General features: G+C 39.2%; 1 protein-coding gene across 4 annotated transcripts in view; it reads left to right on the top strand.

Annotated features, from left to right (window-relative positions):
- Window positions 1–19,079, top strand: part of VAMP7 (vesicle associated membrane protein 7) — a 90,287-nt gene that overhangs the window by 56,465 nt on the left and 14,743 nt on the right. For 3 of the 4 annotated variants that reach the window (XM_070365409.1, XM_005900050.3, XM_005900049.3), the window contains one exon: window positions 13,818–13,885. The exons of the other annotated variant lie outside the window; for it this stretch is intronic. In XM_070365409.1, the coding sequence (XP_070221510.1) occupies window positions 13,818–13,885 (68 nt within the window). The remainder of the gene's footprint in view (window positions 1–13,817; window positions 13,886–19,079) is intronic. 4 annotated transcript variants of the gene reach the window in all.

Here is a 19,079-nt window from a genome sequence, read left to right as displayed (position 1 = left end):
CCAAATAGGAAAAGGAGTACATTAAGGCTGTATATTGTCACCCTGCTTATTTAACTTATATGCAGAGTACATCATGAGAAATGCTGGGCTGGAGGAAGCACAAGCTGGAATCCAGATTGCCAGGAGAAATATCAATAACCTCAGATATGCAGATGACAGCACCCATATGGCAGAAAGTGAAGAGGAACTGAAAAGCCTCTTGATGAAAGTGAAAGAGCAGAGTGAAAAAGTTGGCTTAAAGCTCAACATTGAGAAAACTAAGATCATGGCATCTGGTCCCATCACTTCATGGGAAATAGATGGGGAAACAGTGGAAACAGTGTCAGACTTTTTTTGGAGGTCTCCAAAATCACTGCAGATGGTGATTGCAGCCATGAAATTAAAAGGCACTTACTTCTTGGAAGGAAAGTTATGACCAACCTAGATAGCGTATTCAAAAGCAGAGACATTACTTTGCCAACAAAGGTCCGCCTAGTCAAGGCTATGGTTTTTCCAGTGGTCATGTATGGATGTGAGAGTTGGACTGTGAAGAAAGCTGAGTGCCGAAGAATTGCTGCTTTTGAACTGTGGTGTTAGAGAAGACTCTTGTGAATCCCTAGGACTGCAAGGAGACCAAACCAGTCCATCCTAGGAGATCAGTCCTGGGTGTTCATTGGAAGGACTGATGCTGAGGCTGAAACTCCAATACTTTGGCCACCTCATGTGAAGAGTTGACTCATTGGAAAAGACTGATGCTGGGAGGGATTGGGGCAGGAGGAGAAGGGGGTGACAGAGGATGAGATGTCTGGATGGCATCACCAACTCGATGCACATGAGTTTGGGTGAACTTTGGGAGTTGGTGATGGACAGGTAGGCCTGGCGTGCTGTGATTCATGGGGTTGTAAAGAGACTGACACGACTGAGCAACTGAACTGAACTGAATATTATTGTATTGTCTATTTCTCTCTTCAGATCTTTCAATATTAGCCGAAGATAATTAGGTTCTCTGATGTTGTTTGATCATATCATTGTGATTGTTATATCTTCGTAGTGAATTGACCACTTTATTATTTTATAATGACCTTATTTATCTCTTGATACCATTTTGGGAGGCTTCCCTTGTTTCTCAGCTGGTAAAGACTCTGCCTGCAATGTGGGAGAACTGGGTTTGATCCCTGGGTTGGGAAGATACCCTAGAGAAAGAAAAGGCTGTACAGTCTTATTTTGTGTTATATTAAGTATAGTTATCCCCACTTTCTTTTGGTTTCCACTTGCATGGAATATGTTTTCCCATTCCTTCACTTTGAGTCTCTGTGTGTACTTCAGTCTGAAGTGAGTCTCTTGGAGGCAGTATATAGTTGGATCTTCCTTTTTTTTTTCTAATCTGTCCAACCACTCTGTGCCTTTTGACTGGTGAATTCAATCTATTTATAGTTTGATTAACTATTGATATAAAAAGACTTACTGATTGCATCTAATTCATTGCTTTCTGGCTGTTTTATAGTTTAATTGTTCCTTTTTTCCTCTATTTATGCTTACTTTTTAAAAACTGGTGATTTTCTGTAGTAGTGTCCTCTATTTCCCCTTTCTTTGTCTTCTGAGAGTCTGATATAGATTTTTGTTTTATGGCTTCCACTGGGCTTAAATAAAGAATATTATAGATAAAGCAGCCCATTTAAAACTGATAGCAGCTTAATTTTGCATACAAAAGCTCCACCCATTTTCTGTCCCTCTTTTATTTTTGCTATCACATTTTGCCTCTTTTTATATTGTGTATTCATTAACAAATTACAGTAGCTGTAGTTATTTTTAATACTCTTTTGCTTTAACTTTTATACTATAGTTTTTAACACACCATCATATTACAGAATTAATCTTCGAAATCAACGTATTTAACCTTTACCAGTGTATTATATAGTTTTATATGTTTTCATGTCACTAATATCTTTTCCTTTCAGCATTTCTGCATTGTGAGTCTGGTGGTGATAAAATCCTTCAGATTTTGTTTGTCTGGTAATATCTGTATTCCTCCTTCATATCTGAAGGATAACTTTTCTGTACTATTCTTGGCTGGCAATGTTTTTCGTTCAACATTTTGAATGTGTCATTCTACTCTCTCCTGGCTTGTAGAGTTTCAGCTGAGAAAACTGCTCATAACCTAATGGGGATTCTTTTTTAGGTCATAATCTTTTTCTTTGGCTGCTTTTAGGATTTCTCTTTATCTTTGTTTTTGACAATATCATTATGATTTATCTTAATAAAGTCTTTTTGCATTAAGATAATAGGGTGATTAGAATCATGAATTTTGAAGTTCAAGTCTCTCCTCAAGTTTGGGAAGTTCTCAGCTACTTTTCTGCCTTTGATCCCTCTCTTTTCCCTCTGGAACCCCAGTTATTCTAATATTTGTATGTCTAATGGAATCCTATATATCACATAGGCTTTCTTCACTCTTTTCCATTACTTTTTCTTTGTTATCCTTTAACGTCAGATTTCCTATCCTCTAGCTCATTTGTTCTATCTTCCACTCAGTCTATTCTGAGATAGATGCTCTGTATTGCATTTTTCATTTCACTCATTGAATTCTTCAACTCTAGAATTTCTGTTTGGTTCTTTTGCATGATTTCTATCTCTTCATTAAGATTCAGATTTTGTTCATGTACTGTTTTCCTTATTTTGTTGAATTGTCTTTCTATGTTTTCTTGTTGCTCTTTGGTTTCTTCAAAACTGCTCTTTTGAATTCTTTTATCAGCTAAATCACAAAATTTCATGTCTTTGATTTTGGCTATTGGTGAATGATTATCTTTTGTTGATGTCATGTGTTTTCTTAATTCTTAATGTTCCTTGAAGTTTTGTGTCACTGCTTTCATATAAGAAGTATCAGACATCTCTTCACATCTTTATTAGTTCCCTTGAGGTGGGAAATTCTATTCATAAATCTGTTATATCTGGGATTTTCTCTGACTTTGTGTTGACATACCATGCTCCATGCTTCTTGCTCCCTCTTATGGCATAATTTTTAAGCTTTTGTGTCTTCTCTGGTCTTACAGCTCACCAGGGTGTCTGCTAGAAACATCTCTTTTGTTTTGCTGAAGATAGCACTACAACTCGTTTATAGTTTCTCCCTTGCACATAGACCCTGGTAAGATACTTTGAGAGCACTCTTTCTATTGGAGCTTGCTCTTGCCACTGAACTCAGGAGTATGTATAAGGAAATAGCTGGAGAGTAGGGGGAGGTGTGAGTCTTGCACTCTGGGCATTGCAGGTGATTGTGGAACTGGTGAAGGGATCATGGAGTGAGGGTTTCCCATAAACTTGTGAATGGACTTTCTGCTGAAGTCCTGAACACAATCATCAGGAGCCATATCCTTTAATAATGTTTAATATTTTTATCTGCTTCTTTCCTGATCTCCTTCATTCCATCTCCCCACAGTCATGGAAATCCAGCCTCAAATTTGTTTTGTTTTGCTCAAGTGGCATGCTGGACTCTCCCTCAGCAAGGCTGAACTTCTACTAATTCTCTTTTGTCCTTGGGTGCCTGCCCAAGTCAGCACTATTCAGATTTTCCCTAACCCCACCATGGCCAAGAGGGGTTGGGGCAGATCACCAGTCCTGCTGATTCTACAGCCCATGTGATGGTCTGTCTGCCTGTTACCAATGTACAAGTGGATGAGAATCCTTCCAGGGCCCTTGGCATATGATGCTGGACCCCAAAATTCTAACAGAGAGACTCTTGTTCATGGATAGATGTCTAATTAGTTGCTTAAAAGGAGGGAGAAAAGAAACAATGTCTTATGCTACTATGTTGCTGACATCATCCCACTTTTCCTTATTATATTCAGAGTTGAGCTTAATCTCTATCCTCTATTGTAGTAGTCTTTTTCTTTTTTTTTTTTGCTGCACCACATGGTGTGTGGGATCTTAGTTCCCCTACCACGGATCAAACCCATGCACCGTCATTGGAAGCATACACTCTTAACCACTGAACTGCCAGGGAAGTCCCTGTTGCAATAGTCTTGAATAAAGTCTTTCTTACCATTTTTGATGAACAGAATTATTTGTTAATAATATCTCTCTTCCATCATCTTTCTTGCCTTGTTCCCATTTTTTTGTGCTATTGTAAATGGAATTTTTCTTTCATTCTTGGATTTTTCATTGCTTTTTGTATAGCAGTGCATTCGGTTTTTGTATTTTGATCTTGTACAACCTTGTTGAACTCATTTACTTTAATTGTTCCTTATGATTTTATATATACAGGATCATACCATTGGAAAATAGAGTTTTAATTCTTCCTTTCCAATCTGGATAATTTTCATTTCTTTCTCCTGTCTAATTGCCCTAACTAGAACCTCCAGTACACTGTTGAATAAAAGCAGGAACAGCAGATATGCTTGTCTTATTCCTGATCTTAGGAAGACTTTCACAGTTATGTATGATGTTAGCTGTGGTTCTTTCATAGATGCCATTCATTAGATTGTGGAAATTTCCTTCTATTTTTTGTTTGTTGGGTTATCATGTAAAGGTGTTGGATTTTATCAAGTGCTTTTTGCATCTACTGAGATATTCATGTTGTGTTGTCCTTTATTTTATTAATACATTGCAATCATTGATTTTTGAATATGAAAGTAGCCTTGCATTTCTGAAACAAATGCCACTTCATCATGGTTTATAATTGTTTTTATATATCGCTGGATTCATTTTAGCAGTACTTTACTGAGGGCTTTTTAATGTATATTCGTAAGATATATGATGTATTATTTTCTTGTAATATCTTTATCTGGTTTTGATACTAGACTGTTATTGACTTCATCAGATAAGTTTTGAGTATTCCCTCTTCTTCTATTTTTATAAGAATTTATGAAAATTGGTATTAATTCTTCTTGAAATGTTTGGTAGAATTCACCCTTAAAGCCATCTGTGCCTGTACTTCTGTTTGTGCAAAGTTTAAGAATTACGGATTGAATTTCTTTCTTTGTTGTAGCTCTGTTCAGATATTCTGTTTCTTCTTGAGTCTGTTTAGGTGGTTTGTGTCTTCCTAGGAATTTTGACTGTGTGGATCACAATAAACTGTGGAAAATTCTGAAAGAGATAGGAATACCAGACCACCTGACCTGCCTTTTGAGAAACCTATATGCAGGTCAGGAAGCAACAGTTAGAACTGGACATGGAACAACAAATTGGTTCCAAATAGGAAAAGGAGTATGTCAAGGCTGTATATTGTCACCCTGCTTATTTAACTTATATGCAGAGTACATCATGAGAAATGCTGGGCTGGAAGAAGCACAAGCTGGAATTGAGATTGCCGGGAGAAATATCAATAACCTCAGATATGCAGAAGACACCACCCTGATGGCAGAAAGTGAAGAGGAATAAAAAGCCTCTTGATGAAAGTAAAAGAGGAGAGTGAAAAAGTTGGCTTAAAGCTCAACATTCAGAAAATGAAGATCATGGCATCCGGTCCCATCACTTCATGGGAAATAGATGGGGAAACAGTGGAAACAGTGTCAGACTTTATTTTCTGGGACTCCAAAATCACTGCAGATGGTGATTGCAGCCATGAAATTAAAAGACGCTTACTCCTTGGAAGGAAAGTTATGACCAACCTAGACAGCATATTGAAAAGCAGAGACATTACTTTGCCAACAAAGGTCCGTCTAGTCAAGGCTATGGTTTTTCCTGTGGTCATGTATGGATGTGAGAGTTGGACTGTGAAGAAAGCTGAGCGCCGAAGAATTGATGCTTTTGAACTGTGGTGTTGGAGAAGACTTTTGAGAGTCCCTTGGACTGCAAGGAGATCCAACCAGTCCATTCTGAAGGAGATCAGTCCTGGGATTTCTTTGGAGGGAATGATGCTAAAGCTGAAACTCTAGTACTTTGGCCACCTCATGCGAAGAGTTGACTCATTGGAAAAGACTCTGATGCTGGGAGGTGTCGGGGTCTAGCCTCAGCAGGATCTAGGGGTACCCTCAGGATGACGGCCTAGGCGATAAGGATAGCAAAGCAGAGAGCAGGGCTTGATCTTTCTTGATTAACACAGAAAGCCAATAAAGCTCCTGTGTTCCAAGGAGTCATCTTGAAAGAAGAACAGAGAGAGAAAAGGAGGGAAAAGGAAGAAAAGAACGACACGGGGAGACCAAGCTTCGGTGAGCAAGGCCCATAACTTTATTTTCAAAAGGAACTTTTATACCTTGACTTGTACATAGAGGGAAATGAAAGATGCAAAGTCATACAGAGTCAGCTCAAACATTACATCTGTTTTGTCTTTGTCAAAACCAGGAATTTTTCTGCATACCTTTCTCATAAACAATATTGTGTACAATATCTTCTGGCCTTGGAGGCCTGTGGACATTTTATGACCCTTTTTTGATAAAGGCTAATCAGCCAGAAAACTTGTTTTCCCTTAAAGTGTTTCTTTTTTTATTTTTCCCAGCCTCAGAAAGTACTAAACAGAGTTACATTCTCACAGAGCAAAAGTGCAGTGGGTCACAACAAAGAAAGAACCAATCAGCTCAAAGGTCTAATGTGGTTAATTCCAAGGCTGCTACTTGTTTTTCTTACATTCCAACTATGTTAACCAATGCACTCCCAGGTGCACAATGGATAAGGGATATGGGAACTTGGCGGCAAGCATTGGCCCAATAATGAAGCCCTTTACCAGTACTATATATTCTAATAATTTTTCATCCCTTAAAGGACTCTATGTTCATTAGGACTTTTAGAATGTTTTGGCTTCCCGTGCCTTTCAAGGTTGGGGAGTTGTGAACAATCATGTGTGTTAATTGTAAGAGTATGGATAAACCTGTCAGGCAAGCTAGAATGCCAACAGAGGGGTTAAAATAGAAATATTCCTTTCATGCCCAAGAGACTTAATAACTAAAGCCCTAAGTTGATTTTTTCCAAAAAAAAGGTGATTGGGGATAGCCCCCTGTTAATGTCAAAAGAGTTGGTAAAAGACACAAAATAGTAAGACAGACAGATTCTGGTTTTGGGGTAGATGCTTGAGCAGATTCAGGGGGTCCCTCGAGGCCTGATCTGCCTTTGCCTGTCAGGTCTCTTCCACATGACCTTTGTCATGAGTGAGATCTCCCATCATGGCTCCCGACAGGGAGGGATTGGGGTCAGGAGGAGAAGGGGACGACAGAGGATGAGATGGCTGGATGGCATCACTGACTGGATGGACATGAGTCTGAGTGAACTCTGGGAGTTGGTGATGGACAGGGAGGCCTGGCGTGCTGCAGTTCATGGGGTCGCAAAGAGTCAGACATGACTGAGTGACTGAAATGAACTGAACTGAACTGACTGAGGAATTTATCCATTTCATTTTTCTAATGTGTTGACATACTCTTTTTTTAATTTAAATTTATTTATTTTAATAGGAGGCTAATTACTTTACAATATTGTATTGATTCTGCCACACATTAACATGAATCCGCCACGGGCATACACGTGTTCCCCATCCTGAACCCCCTTCCCACCTCCCTCCCTGAACTATCCCTCCGGTCATCCCAGTGCATCAGCCCCAAGGATCCTGTATCGAACCTGGACTGGCGATTTGTTTCTCATATGATATTATACATGTTTCCATGACATTCCCCCAAATCATCCCACCCTCTCCCTCTCCCACAGAGTCCAAAAGACTGTTCCATACATACATCTGTGTCTCTTTTGCTGTCTCACATACAGGGTTATCATTACCATCTTTCTAAATTCCATATATATGCATTAGTATACTGTATTGGTGTTTTTCTTTCTGGCTTACTTCACTCTGTATAATAGGGTCCAGTTTCATCCACCTCATGTAGAACTGATTCAAATGTATTATTTTTAATGGCTGAGTAATACTCCATTGTGTATATGTGCCACAGCTTTCTTATCCATTCATCTGCTGATGGACATCTAGGTTGCTTCCATGCCCTGGCTATTATAAACAGTGCTGCGATGAACATTGGGGTACATATGTCTCTTTAAATTCTGGTTTCCTCGGTGTGTATGCCCAGAAGTGGATTGGTGGGTCATATGGCAGTTCTATTTCCAGTTTTTTAAGGAATCTTCGTACTGTTCTCTGTAGTGGCTGTACGGTTTGCATTCCCACCAACAGTGTAAGAGGGTTCCCTTTTCTCTACACCCTCTCCAGCATTTATTGCTTGTAGACTTGGATAGCAGCCATTCTGACTGGCGTGAAATGGTACCTCATAGTGGTTTTGATTTGCATTTCTCTGATAATGAGTGATGATGAGCATCTTTTCATGTGTTTGTTAGCCATCTGTATGTCTTCTTTGGAGAAATGTCTGTTTAGTTCTTTGGCCCATTTTTTGATTGGGTCGTTTATTTTTCTGGAATTGAGCTGCAGGAGTTGCTTGTATATTTTTGAGATTAGTTGTTTGTCAGTTGCTTCATTTGCTATTATTTTCTCCCATTCTGAAGGCTGTCTTTTCAGCTTGCTTATAGTTTCCTTTGTTGTGCAGAAGCTTTTAATTTTAATTAGGTCTCATTTGTTTATTTTTGCTTTTATTTCCAATATTCTGGGAGGTGGGTCATAGAGGATCCTGCTGTGATTTATGTTGGAGAGTGTTTTGTGTATATTCTCCTCTAGGAGTTTTATAGTTTCTGGTCTTACGTTTAGATCTTTAATCCATTTTGAGTTTATTTTTGTGTCTGGTGTTAGAAAGTGTTCTAGTTTCATTCTTTTACAAGTGATTGACCAGTTTTCCCAGCACCACTTGTTAAAGAGATTGTCTTTTCTCCATTGTATATTCTTGCCTCCTTTGTCAAAGATAAGGTGTCCATAGGTGCATGGATTTACCTCTGGGCTTTCTATTTTGTCCCATTGATCTATATTTCTGTCTTTGTGCCAGTACCATACAGTCTTGATGACTGTGGCTTTGTAGTAGAGCCTGAAGTCAGACTCTCCAGAAAGCAGGAATAGAAGGAACATACCTCAACATAATAAAAGCTATATATGACAAACCCACAGCAAACATTATCCTCAATGGTGAAAAATGGAAAGCATTTCCCCTAAAGTCAGGAACAAGACAAGGGTGCCCACTTTCACCACTACTATTCAACATAGTTTTGGAAGTTTTGGCCACAGTGATCAGAGCAGAAAAATAAAGGAATCAAAATTGGAAAAGAAGAAGTAAAACTCTCACTGTTTGCAGATGACATGATCCTCTACATAGAAAACCCTAAAGACTCCACCAGAAAATTACTGGAACTAATCAATGAATATAGTAAAGTTGCAGGATATAAAATCAACACACAGAAATCCCTTGCATTCCTATACACTAACAATGAGAAAATAGAAAGAGAAATTAAAGAAACAATTGCATTCACCATTGCAACAAAAAGAATAAAATACTTAGGAATATATCTACTTAAGGAAACTAAAGACCTATATATAAAAAACTATAAAACACTGGTGAAATAAATCTAAGAGGACACTAATATATGGAGAAATATACCGTGTTCATGGATCGCAAGAATCAATATAGTGAAAATGAGTATACTACCCAAAGCAATCTATAGATACAATGCAATCCCTATCAAGCTACCAATGATACTTTTCACAGAGCTAGAACGAATAATTTCAAAATTTGTATGGAAATACAAAAACCCTCGAATAGCCAAAGCAATCTTGAGAAAGAAGAATGGAACTGGAGGAATCAACCTGCCTGACTTCAGGGTTTACTACAATGCCACAGTCATCAAGACAGTATGGTACTGGCACAAAGACATACTCTTGTTCATAGTATTCTCTTAGGATCCCTTTCATTTCTGTGAAGTTGATAGTGATTATTTTAGTAATTTGAGAATTTTTTTTTCTAATTTTATTTTATTTTAAACTTTACATAATTGTATTAGCTTTGTGAAATATCAAAATGAATCTGCCACAGGTATACACGTGTTCCCCATCCTGAACCCTCCTCCCTCCTCCCTCCCCATACCATCCCTCTGGGTCGTCCCAGTGCACCAGCCCCAAGCATCCAGTATCGTGCATTGAACCTGGACTGGCAACTCGTTTCTTACATGATACTTTACATGTTTCAATGCCATTCTCCCAAATATTCCCACCCTCTCCCTCTCCCACAGAGCCCATAAGACAGTTCTATACATCAGTGTCTCTTTTGCTGTCTCGTACACCAGGTTATTGTTACCATCTTTCTAAATTCCATATATATGCGTTAGTATACTGTATTTATGTTTTTCCTTCTGGCTTACTTCACTCTGTATAATAGGCTCCAGTTTCATCCACCTCATTAGAACTGATTCAAATGTATTCTTTTTAACGGCTGAGTGATACTCCATTGTGTATATGTACCACAGCTTTCTTATCCATTCATCTGCTGATGGACATCTAGGTTGCTTCCATGTCCTGGCTATTATAAACAGTGCTGCGATGAACATTGGGGTACACGTACTAATCTCAAAAATATACAAGCAACTCCTACAGCTCAACTCCAGAAAAATAAACGACCCAATCAAAAAATGGGCCAAAGAACTAAATAGACATTTCTCCAAAGAAGACATACAGATGGCTAACAAACACATGAAAAGATGCTCAACATCACTCATTATCAGAGAAATGCAAATCAAAACCACTATGAGGTACCATTTCACACCAGTCAGAATGGCTGCAATCCAAAAGTCTACAAATAATAAATGCTGGAGAGGGTGTGGAGAAAAGGGAACCCTCTTACACTGTTGGTGGGAATGCAAACTAGTACAGCCACTATGGAGAACAGTGTGGAGATTCCTTAAAAAACTGGAAATAGAACTGCCTTATGATCCAGCAATCCTACTGCTGGGCATACACACTGAGAAATTTTTTTTGATCCATTTATGCAAATATTTGTTTGATTTTTTGATGTTTTCAAACCTACTTTTGGTTTCATTGATTTTCTCTGTTGTTTTGTTGATATTTTTTATGCTCTAATGTTTATTATCTTCTTCCCCTTTTTAGCTTTGGATTTAGTTTGCTTTTCTTTTTCCAGTTCCTTAAGGTAAAAAGATAGGTTATTAATTTGAGATCTTTTGTCTTAGTCAACTTGCTGCTGCTGCTGCTAAGTCGCTTCATTTGTGTCCGACTCTGCAACCCCATATACGGCAGCCCACCAGGCTCCCCCATCCCTGAGATTCTCCCGGCAAGAACACTGGAGTGGGTTGCCATTTCCTTCTCCAGTGCATGAAAATGAAAAGTGAAAGTGAAGTCGCTCAGTCATGTCCGATTCTTAGCAACCCCATGGACTGCAGCCTACCAGGCTCCCCCATCCCTGAGATTCTCCAGGCAAGAGTACTGAAGTGTGGTGCCATTGCCTTCTCCCCTTAGTCAACTTAGAGTACTATAAAAAGTACCACAGACTGGGTAGCTTAAACAACAGAAAGTGATTGTCTCACAGTTCTGGAGACTGGAAATCCAAGATCAGGGTGCCTGCATGGTTGGGTTCTGGTGGGAACTGTCTTCCCACCTTGTAGATTGTGCCTTATCACTGTGTGCTCAGATGGCTGGAAATAAAAGAGGGAATAAGCTCTCTGGTGTCTCTTCTTGGAAGGACATGAATCCCATCATAATCCTACATGACCTTATCTAAACCTAATGATTTCCCAAAAGCCCCATCTCTGAATTAGGGGTTAGGGCTTCATTATTTGAATTTGTATGGATGCAGTTCAGTCTGTAACATTTTATTCTCTTTAATGTAGGTGTTTGCTGCTATAAATTTCCTTCTGCACGCTGCTTTTACTTCATCTCATAAGTTTTTCTTCTGTTACTGATTTCTAATTTCATTCTCTTGTTGAGTGAAACAGCTCAGCTCCCCCTTCCCCAGGTGTCTAATGTCTGTTCTTTTTCCTGTGTCTGGATCACACTTTCCTGTTTCTTTTCATCTCTCATATATGTTTTTTTTAATTGGACAGTTTAGATAATGTAGCAACTCTGGGCTCTGTTTCCCAACTTCCAGGGTTTGTTGTTTACTTGTATAGTGACTTGGCTGGACTTTTTCTTTGAAGTCTGTTTCTCCCACAGTGTGCAGCCTCCAGTGTCACTTCTCAGAGGGAACAGTCTTGGGCATGCCCACAGTCACCCTGGAATGACAGAGCTCTCTTGGTTTATTTTCTTGATCTCCCTAATAAGCCTGCCTTTGTTGTATCTCACCCAGCTGTTAGCCTCCACTAATTGCAGGCTAGTTGCTCTATTTTTATTTTTCTCACAGTTCCCCAGACATAAATTCCTCCAGTGATCTAATTAGGTTTGTGTTCCCTTGTCTTTGCGGCTAGTCTTAGGTGTTTGTTTTGACTTCAGGAGGGTTCTTCTTAGCTGATTCTTCCCCAAATACTCTCTGTTAACTTCCAACTGTCCCACAGTTTAACTTGTTATTCCCATGAAGCTACCAGCTTCATTGTCATTGCTTACATCCAAAATCTCCATTTTTTTTAAATTTATATTTTTTAATTAATTGATTTATTTTAATTGGAGGCTAATTACTTTACATTATTATAGTGGTTTCTGCCATACATTGACATGAATCAGCCATGGGTGTACATTGTTTTTGACAGCACCCTTAGGCTTGAACTTGCCCATACTCTGTTCCAAATAAAGTCTGAACTCTCAGGGAAGATCTGTTCCTAAGGCTTGCCTTTCCCCCTGGGAACAACCACTGCTCTTGTGCTGTGGATATGGGCAGAGAAGTGCTTCTCTTAGAGTGACACCCGTGCTCTGCCATTGGAGTGCTGGGTAACCCTGGTCTTCTTGACTTGCCACCTCCTAGTGTGGAACCTCTACTCTATGAGTTATGTCAGGGCAGGGACACTCACAGCCCAGGGTTCTTGTCCTGCCTCCTGTGGTAGAGCTTCGGCCCTGTGTGTGTGTCGAGGGGCTTGGTAGAGGGAGGAGCCCTCACACCTACCATCTATGCCGTGCTCGAATAGAGCTTCTGCCTCATGGACCTGGGAATGGGGTGAGACAGGAGGAGAAATGCTGATGAGTTGCCCCTCGTGGGGAGAAATCATAGCTTTTGAATGGGACCTGAGGGAAAAGAGAGCTCCCAGGCTTTATTTGCCAGAAGTAGAGCTGCCATTTCACTGAACTGAAGGATGAAGTAGATCGTGGCTCAAATGCCTGAGACTCTCACTGTTCTCACTGAGAGTTCATTGATTTTCTTGTATAAATGTTTCTCCATTTGCTGTATGCCCTTAGGACAGTCACAGTTTTCATAGACTTTGAATTGTTTTTGTTTGTTTTTTCTAATTTTTACCAGTTGTGATGGTTTTATTGGAGAGACATTGTGGGGAGGACCTCACACTGTGATTTTGGAAATGTCCACCTCTCATTTGTTTTTACTCTCAGATCATACCCTTCATTTAGGTGTTTGCAAACTATAGCCCTTGCATCAAATCTGGCCTGTTTTTCTACATAAAGTTTTGCTGAAACACAATCATGCCCATTCATTTATCTGTTTGTGTCTGACGTGCACACCCCTTTGCTCAGTCTTGTCCGACTCTTTGCAACTCGATGGACTGTAGCCCACCAGGCTCCTTTGTCCGTGGGATTTCCAGGCAAGAAACTGGAGTGGGTTGCCATTTTCTCGTCCAGGGTATCTTCCCTAACCAGGAATCAAACCAGCATCTCCTGCTTGGCAGGTGGACTCTTTACCATTGAGGCACTTGGGAAACCCTTATATCTGCCAGAGTTGAGTACAGTCTTTTATTTCTTCAAGATGTAAGTGCTTATGTAGTAAATATGAGTTGTCAAGAATATCAACTATAATTAAAATCCGATTTGTATTAAAGCCATAATTAGCAATTTTGTAATATGAACATGATATTTTTTCTTTTCCCAACATTTTCAGATCTGGTAGCTCAGCGAGGCGAAAGATTGGAATTGTTAATAGATAAAACAGAAAATCTTGTGGATTCGGTAAGTATGGGATATGATAGTATTGTAAAGTAGAAATACTGTGGTTAATGGCTAAAATAATAGGGAAATGTCTTAAAATTGATACTTTAGTGGAGTTTTTTTTTTTTTCCTTTCTAACCCCTGTTACATGATTACTTTGTGATGAGGAGGATAACACTGAGGCATAGAAACTTATTAATAGCCATTAAGGAAGCTTTTGTTTGGAAAATATACTCAGTGTAAAAGAACAGTTTTTTTTTTTTTTAAAGCTTGGATTGGTGCCTACATAACTTAGCACTTCAGCTGCATAGAAGTGTACATTTTGTAACACACAGAACAAAAGTACAGGCCACTTGTGACCCATGATGAATGCCGAAAACCAGACAGTAAAGTCACTTACTTGCTTACCATGAGAGTTTGACTTTTCTTTGTATTAAGCAAGAGGCAGAGACTGACATGTCCCTGTAATCTACTCTTGCTGCAATTAATGTGTGTCTCTGCATTTTCCATTTGGTTACCAGATGAAAGTTTTGAAGGATGATAGATATAGAAGAAGTGAATAGATAATGAATAGAAGGAGGGCAGAGATCAGTCACAGTTTGGATCTGCAAATTTACATGAAGAGTAGAAGTCTTGTTCATTCTTAACTGACAGCTAGATTGTAGTGGTTTACAGCACAAGCTCTAGAGTCTGTTGCCTGAGACTGAATCCCATCTCTGCCACTCACTAGTTTTGTGACCTTAGGCAAGTTACTTAACCTCCCTGTGCCTCCAATCATCATATATAAAATGGAGATGTATCTTTTTCATAGTATTTTGAGGGTTAAAGCACACAATGCATGCAAAGTCCCTTACAGTGTCATATATATAGTAAGAGCTATTTAAAGGTTTATTGTTATTGTTAGTTTTACAGGGACATCTATTAACAGTGGATCTTAGGAGAATAGTGTGGTCTTTAGCCAAAGTACATGGAAATTGAAGGAAGGGTGCCACCATGCAGGAAGTCAAAACACCAGGCTTCTATAATGTCTCACTTTGTAAACCATTGCTTGGGGACAAAGAGGGAAGACACGTTATCTGATTGTAAATCTGCTGGCAGATTTTTGGTACTTCCAGTCCGTCGGACACAACTGAGTGACTGTCACTCACTCACTTAGTCCATCTCTTAGTTATTCTTGATCCCTGGTTGTTATTATTTAGTCACCCAGTTGTGTCTGATTCTTTGCGACTCTATGGTCTATTGCCCCACCAGGCTCCTCTGTCCATGGGATTTCCCAGACAAGAATACTGGAGTGGGTTGCCATTTCCTTTTCCAGGAGATATTCCTGACCCAGGGATCAAACTGGTGTCTCATGCATTGGTGAGCAGATACTTTACCACTGAGCCACTTGGGAAGCCCCCTTAATCCCTGGAAATGACCTTTTTTAGCCGTAGTGGCCTGTGTTTGACCAGTACTAATAGAGTCTGCACTTTTCCAGAAAAAAAAAAAAAAAGCCTTCTTAATTTTGTTGACTAAATGACTCAGAATAATAAAAGGTATTAATTAACTAACTGCTGCCTCTTTTTATGGAAGAATAACAAATACAGCAAAGTACAGCAAGTGTACTATTAATAAATGTGCAGCTCAGTTATTTTATATATATATATATGTTTGTACCTCTGTAGCAGGCTTCCCTTTTCATACTGTTCATGGGGTTCTCATACTGTTAATGGGGTTCATACTGTTCATGGTGATGGAATTCCAGTTGAGCTATTTCAAATCCTAAAAGATGATGCTGTTAAAGTGCTGCACTCAATATGCCAGCAAATTTGGAAAATTCAGCAGTGGCCACAGGACTAGAAAAGGTCAGTTTTCACTCCAATCCCAAAGAAAGGCAATGCCAAAGAATGTTCAGACCACTGCACAATTGCACTCACCTCACACACTAGCAGAATAATGCTGAAAATTCTCCAAGCTGGGCTTCAACAGTACGTGAACCGTGAACTTCCAGATGTTCAAGCTGGGTTTAGAAAAGGCAGAGGAACTAGAGGTCAAATTGCCAACATCCGTTGGATCATCAAAAAGGCAAGAGAGTTCCAGAAAAACATCTACTTCTGATTTATTGACTACACCAAAGCCTTTGTGTAGATCACAGCAAACTATGGAAAATTCTTCAAGAGATGGAAATACCAAACCACCTGACCTGCCTCCTGAGATCTGAAATCTGTATGCAGGTCAAGAAGCAACATTTAGAACTGGACATGGAACAAAAGACTGGTTCCAAATTGGAAAGGAGTACATCGAGGCTGTATATCATCACCCTGCTTATTTAACTTCTATTCAGAATATATCAGGTGAAATGCCGGCCTGGATGAAGCACAGTTGGAATCAAGATTGCTGAGGGAAATATCAGTAACCTCAGATATGCAGATAACACGACCCTTATGGCAGAAAGTGAAGAACTAAAGAGCCTAGAATATCATGTAAGAAACGAGTTGCCAGTCCAGGTTCGATGCGCGATACTGGATGCTTGGGGCTGGTGCACTGGGACGACCCAGAGGGATGGTGTGGGGAGGGAGGAGGGAGGAGGGTTCAGGATGGGGAACACATGTATGCCTGTGGCGGATTCATTTTGATATTTGGCAAAACTAATACAATTATGTAAAGTTTAAAAATAAAATAAAATTAAAAAAAAAGACCACAAAAAAATAAAAAATAAAAAAAAAAAAGAAAGTGAAAGAGGAGAGTGAAAAAGTTGGCTTAAAACTCAACATTCAGAAAACGAAGATCATGGCATCTGGTCCCAGCACTTCATGGCAAATAGATGGGGAAACAATGGAAACAGTGACAGACTTTATTTTATTGGGCTCCAAAATCACTTCAGGTGGTGACTGCAACCGTGAAATTAAAAGACAGTTGCTCCTTGGAAGAAAAGCTATGACCAACCTAGACAGCATATTAAAAAGCAGAGACATTACTTTGCTGACAAAGGTCCATCTTGTCAAAGCTATGGTTTTCCAGTAGTCATGTGTGAATGTGAGAGTTGGAGGATAAAGAAAGCTGAGTGCCAAAGTATTGATGCTTTTAAACTGTGGTGTTGGAGAAGACTCTTGAGAATCCCTTAGACTGCAAGGAGATCCATCCAGTCCATCCTAAAGGAAATCAGTCCTGGGTGTTCATTGGAAGGACTGATGCTGAAGCTGAAGCTCCAGTACTTTGGCTACCTGATGCGAAGAACTGACTGATTTGAAAAGACCCTGGAGTGGGTTGCCGGGTAAGATTGAGGGCTGGAGGAGAAGGGGAAGACAGAGGATAAGATGATTGGATGGCATCACTGAGTCAGTGGATATGAGTTTGCATAAGCTCTGGAAGTTGATAATGGACAGAGAAGCCTGGCTTGCTGCAGTCCATAGTCGGACATGACTGAGCTGAGCTGAACTGAACAGGACTCACAGGTGGCTCAGTGATAAAGAATCCACCTGCAATGTAGGAAACACAGATTCGATCCCAGGGTAGGGAAGATCCCCTGGAGAAGGAAATGGCAACCCACTCCAGTTTTCTTGCCTGGAAAATCCCATAGACAGAAGAACCTTGCAGTTTCATGGGGCCGCAAAAGAGTCAGACACAACTTAGCAACTAAACAACAACAACATACCCATGTAAATACCACCTGTATTACGCTGTGCTTAGTTGCTCAAGTGTGTCGATTCTTTGTGACCCCATGGACTGCAGCCCGCCAGGCTCCTCTGTCCTAAGTGATTCTCTAGGCCAGAATACTGGAGTGGGTAGCCTTTCCCTTTTCCAGTGGATCTTTCCAGCCCAGGGATCAAACCCAGGTCTCCCTCATTGCAGGCAGATTCTTTACTGACTGGGCCACCAGGGAATCCCAAATACCACCTAGATCAAGACATATATTAAGATATGAAACACTATCAACACCTCAGAAAACTGCCTCATGCCTCTTCCAGTTAACAGTCCCTAACAGGTCATTTTTATGACTTACATCACCCTAGATAGTGTTTTTTCCTGTTCTTAGAATGTATAGAAAAATGGAATCATATGTTATATATTCTTTTCTGTCTGGCCTCTTTCACTCACCAGTATGCCTATGAGATTTGTTCATGGTGTTGAGTGTAGTAATAATTTATTATTTTTATTTTTTGTACTGCATATTCCATCGTATAAATCTACCAACCACAATTGGTTTATCCATTCTTCTCTTTGGGCTTTAATTCTGTGTTCTTTATTTTGTTCCATAGTCTGTCTGTCTGCCTTTATGCCAGTACCACACTGTATTGCTAACTGAGCTTTATAGAATTCCCTAAGTTCTTCACGATGTTCTTCTCCAGGATTGTCTTCACCATTTCAGGTCCTTTGCATTTCCATTTATGTTTCAGAATAAGCCTGTTATTTTCCATCCTTTTATTTTTTTTAAAATGTGTCTTTGTGATTGCATTTAATAAGTCAATTTAGGGAAATTTGGGAATCTTGACAGCCTTGAGTCTTCCTATGCATTAACCTGGCATATCTCTGCTTTGCATAGAATTTCTTTAATTTTTCTTAACAGTGTTTTTTAGTTTTTTGTATACAAGTCTTGCACATACTTTGTGAAATTTACCTTTGAGAATTTCATGGTTTTTGTTCTATTGTAAATTTAAAATTTTGTTTTCAATATTTATTCTCATATATAGAAATGAAGTTGATTTTTATATATTGACCTGGTTTGTATCCTGCAACTTTGCAAAATTCACTTATTCTACTAGCATTTTTGGTAGATGCTTGCTTTTTATTTCTTTTCCTTGTCTTATTACACTGACTAGAACCTACATGATAGTGAAGACAAGTCATAAGAATAGACAGACATTCTTGCATGGAGCACATCTTGTGGGGAAATACTCAGTATTTTCAGTTATGTTGTTGATTTTTTTATAGGTACACTTTATCAGATGAAAGAAGTTCTTTCAATTCCTCATTTGAAAGTTATTCATGAATTTTATCAAATATTTTTTCTCTATTTACTTACTGAGAGAATTATATAGTTTTTCTCTTTTATTCAGTTAATATTACTGAACTTAACTTACTAAATTAATATTTATTTCTGAATGTTAAACCAGCCTTGCATTCCTGCAAGGTCATGATCCATTATCCTTTTTATATAATATCTTACTGGATTGCTGTTGACCTATTCAGGAATTTTGCATCTTTGTTCATGAGGGACGTTGGTGTGTCATTTACT

Source organism: Bos mutus, chromosome X, assembly GCF_027580195.1.
Source record: "Bos mutus isolate GX-2022 chromosome X, NWIPB_WYAK_1.1, whole genome shotgun sequence".
NCBI classification, from domain to species: Eukaryota; Metazoa; Chordata; class Mammalia; order Artiodactyla; family Bovidae; genus Bos; species Bos mutus.
Note: the sequence above shows the minus strand (reverse complement) of the source record. Positions and strands in the feature narration are given on the sequence as shown.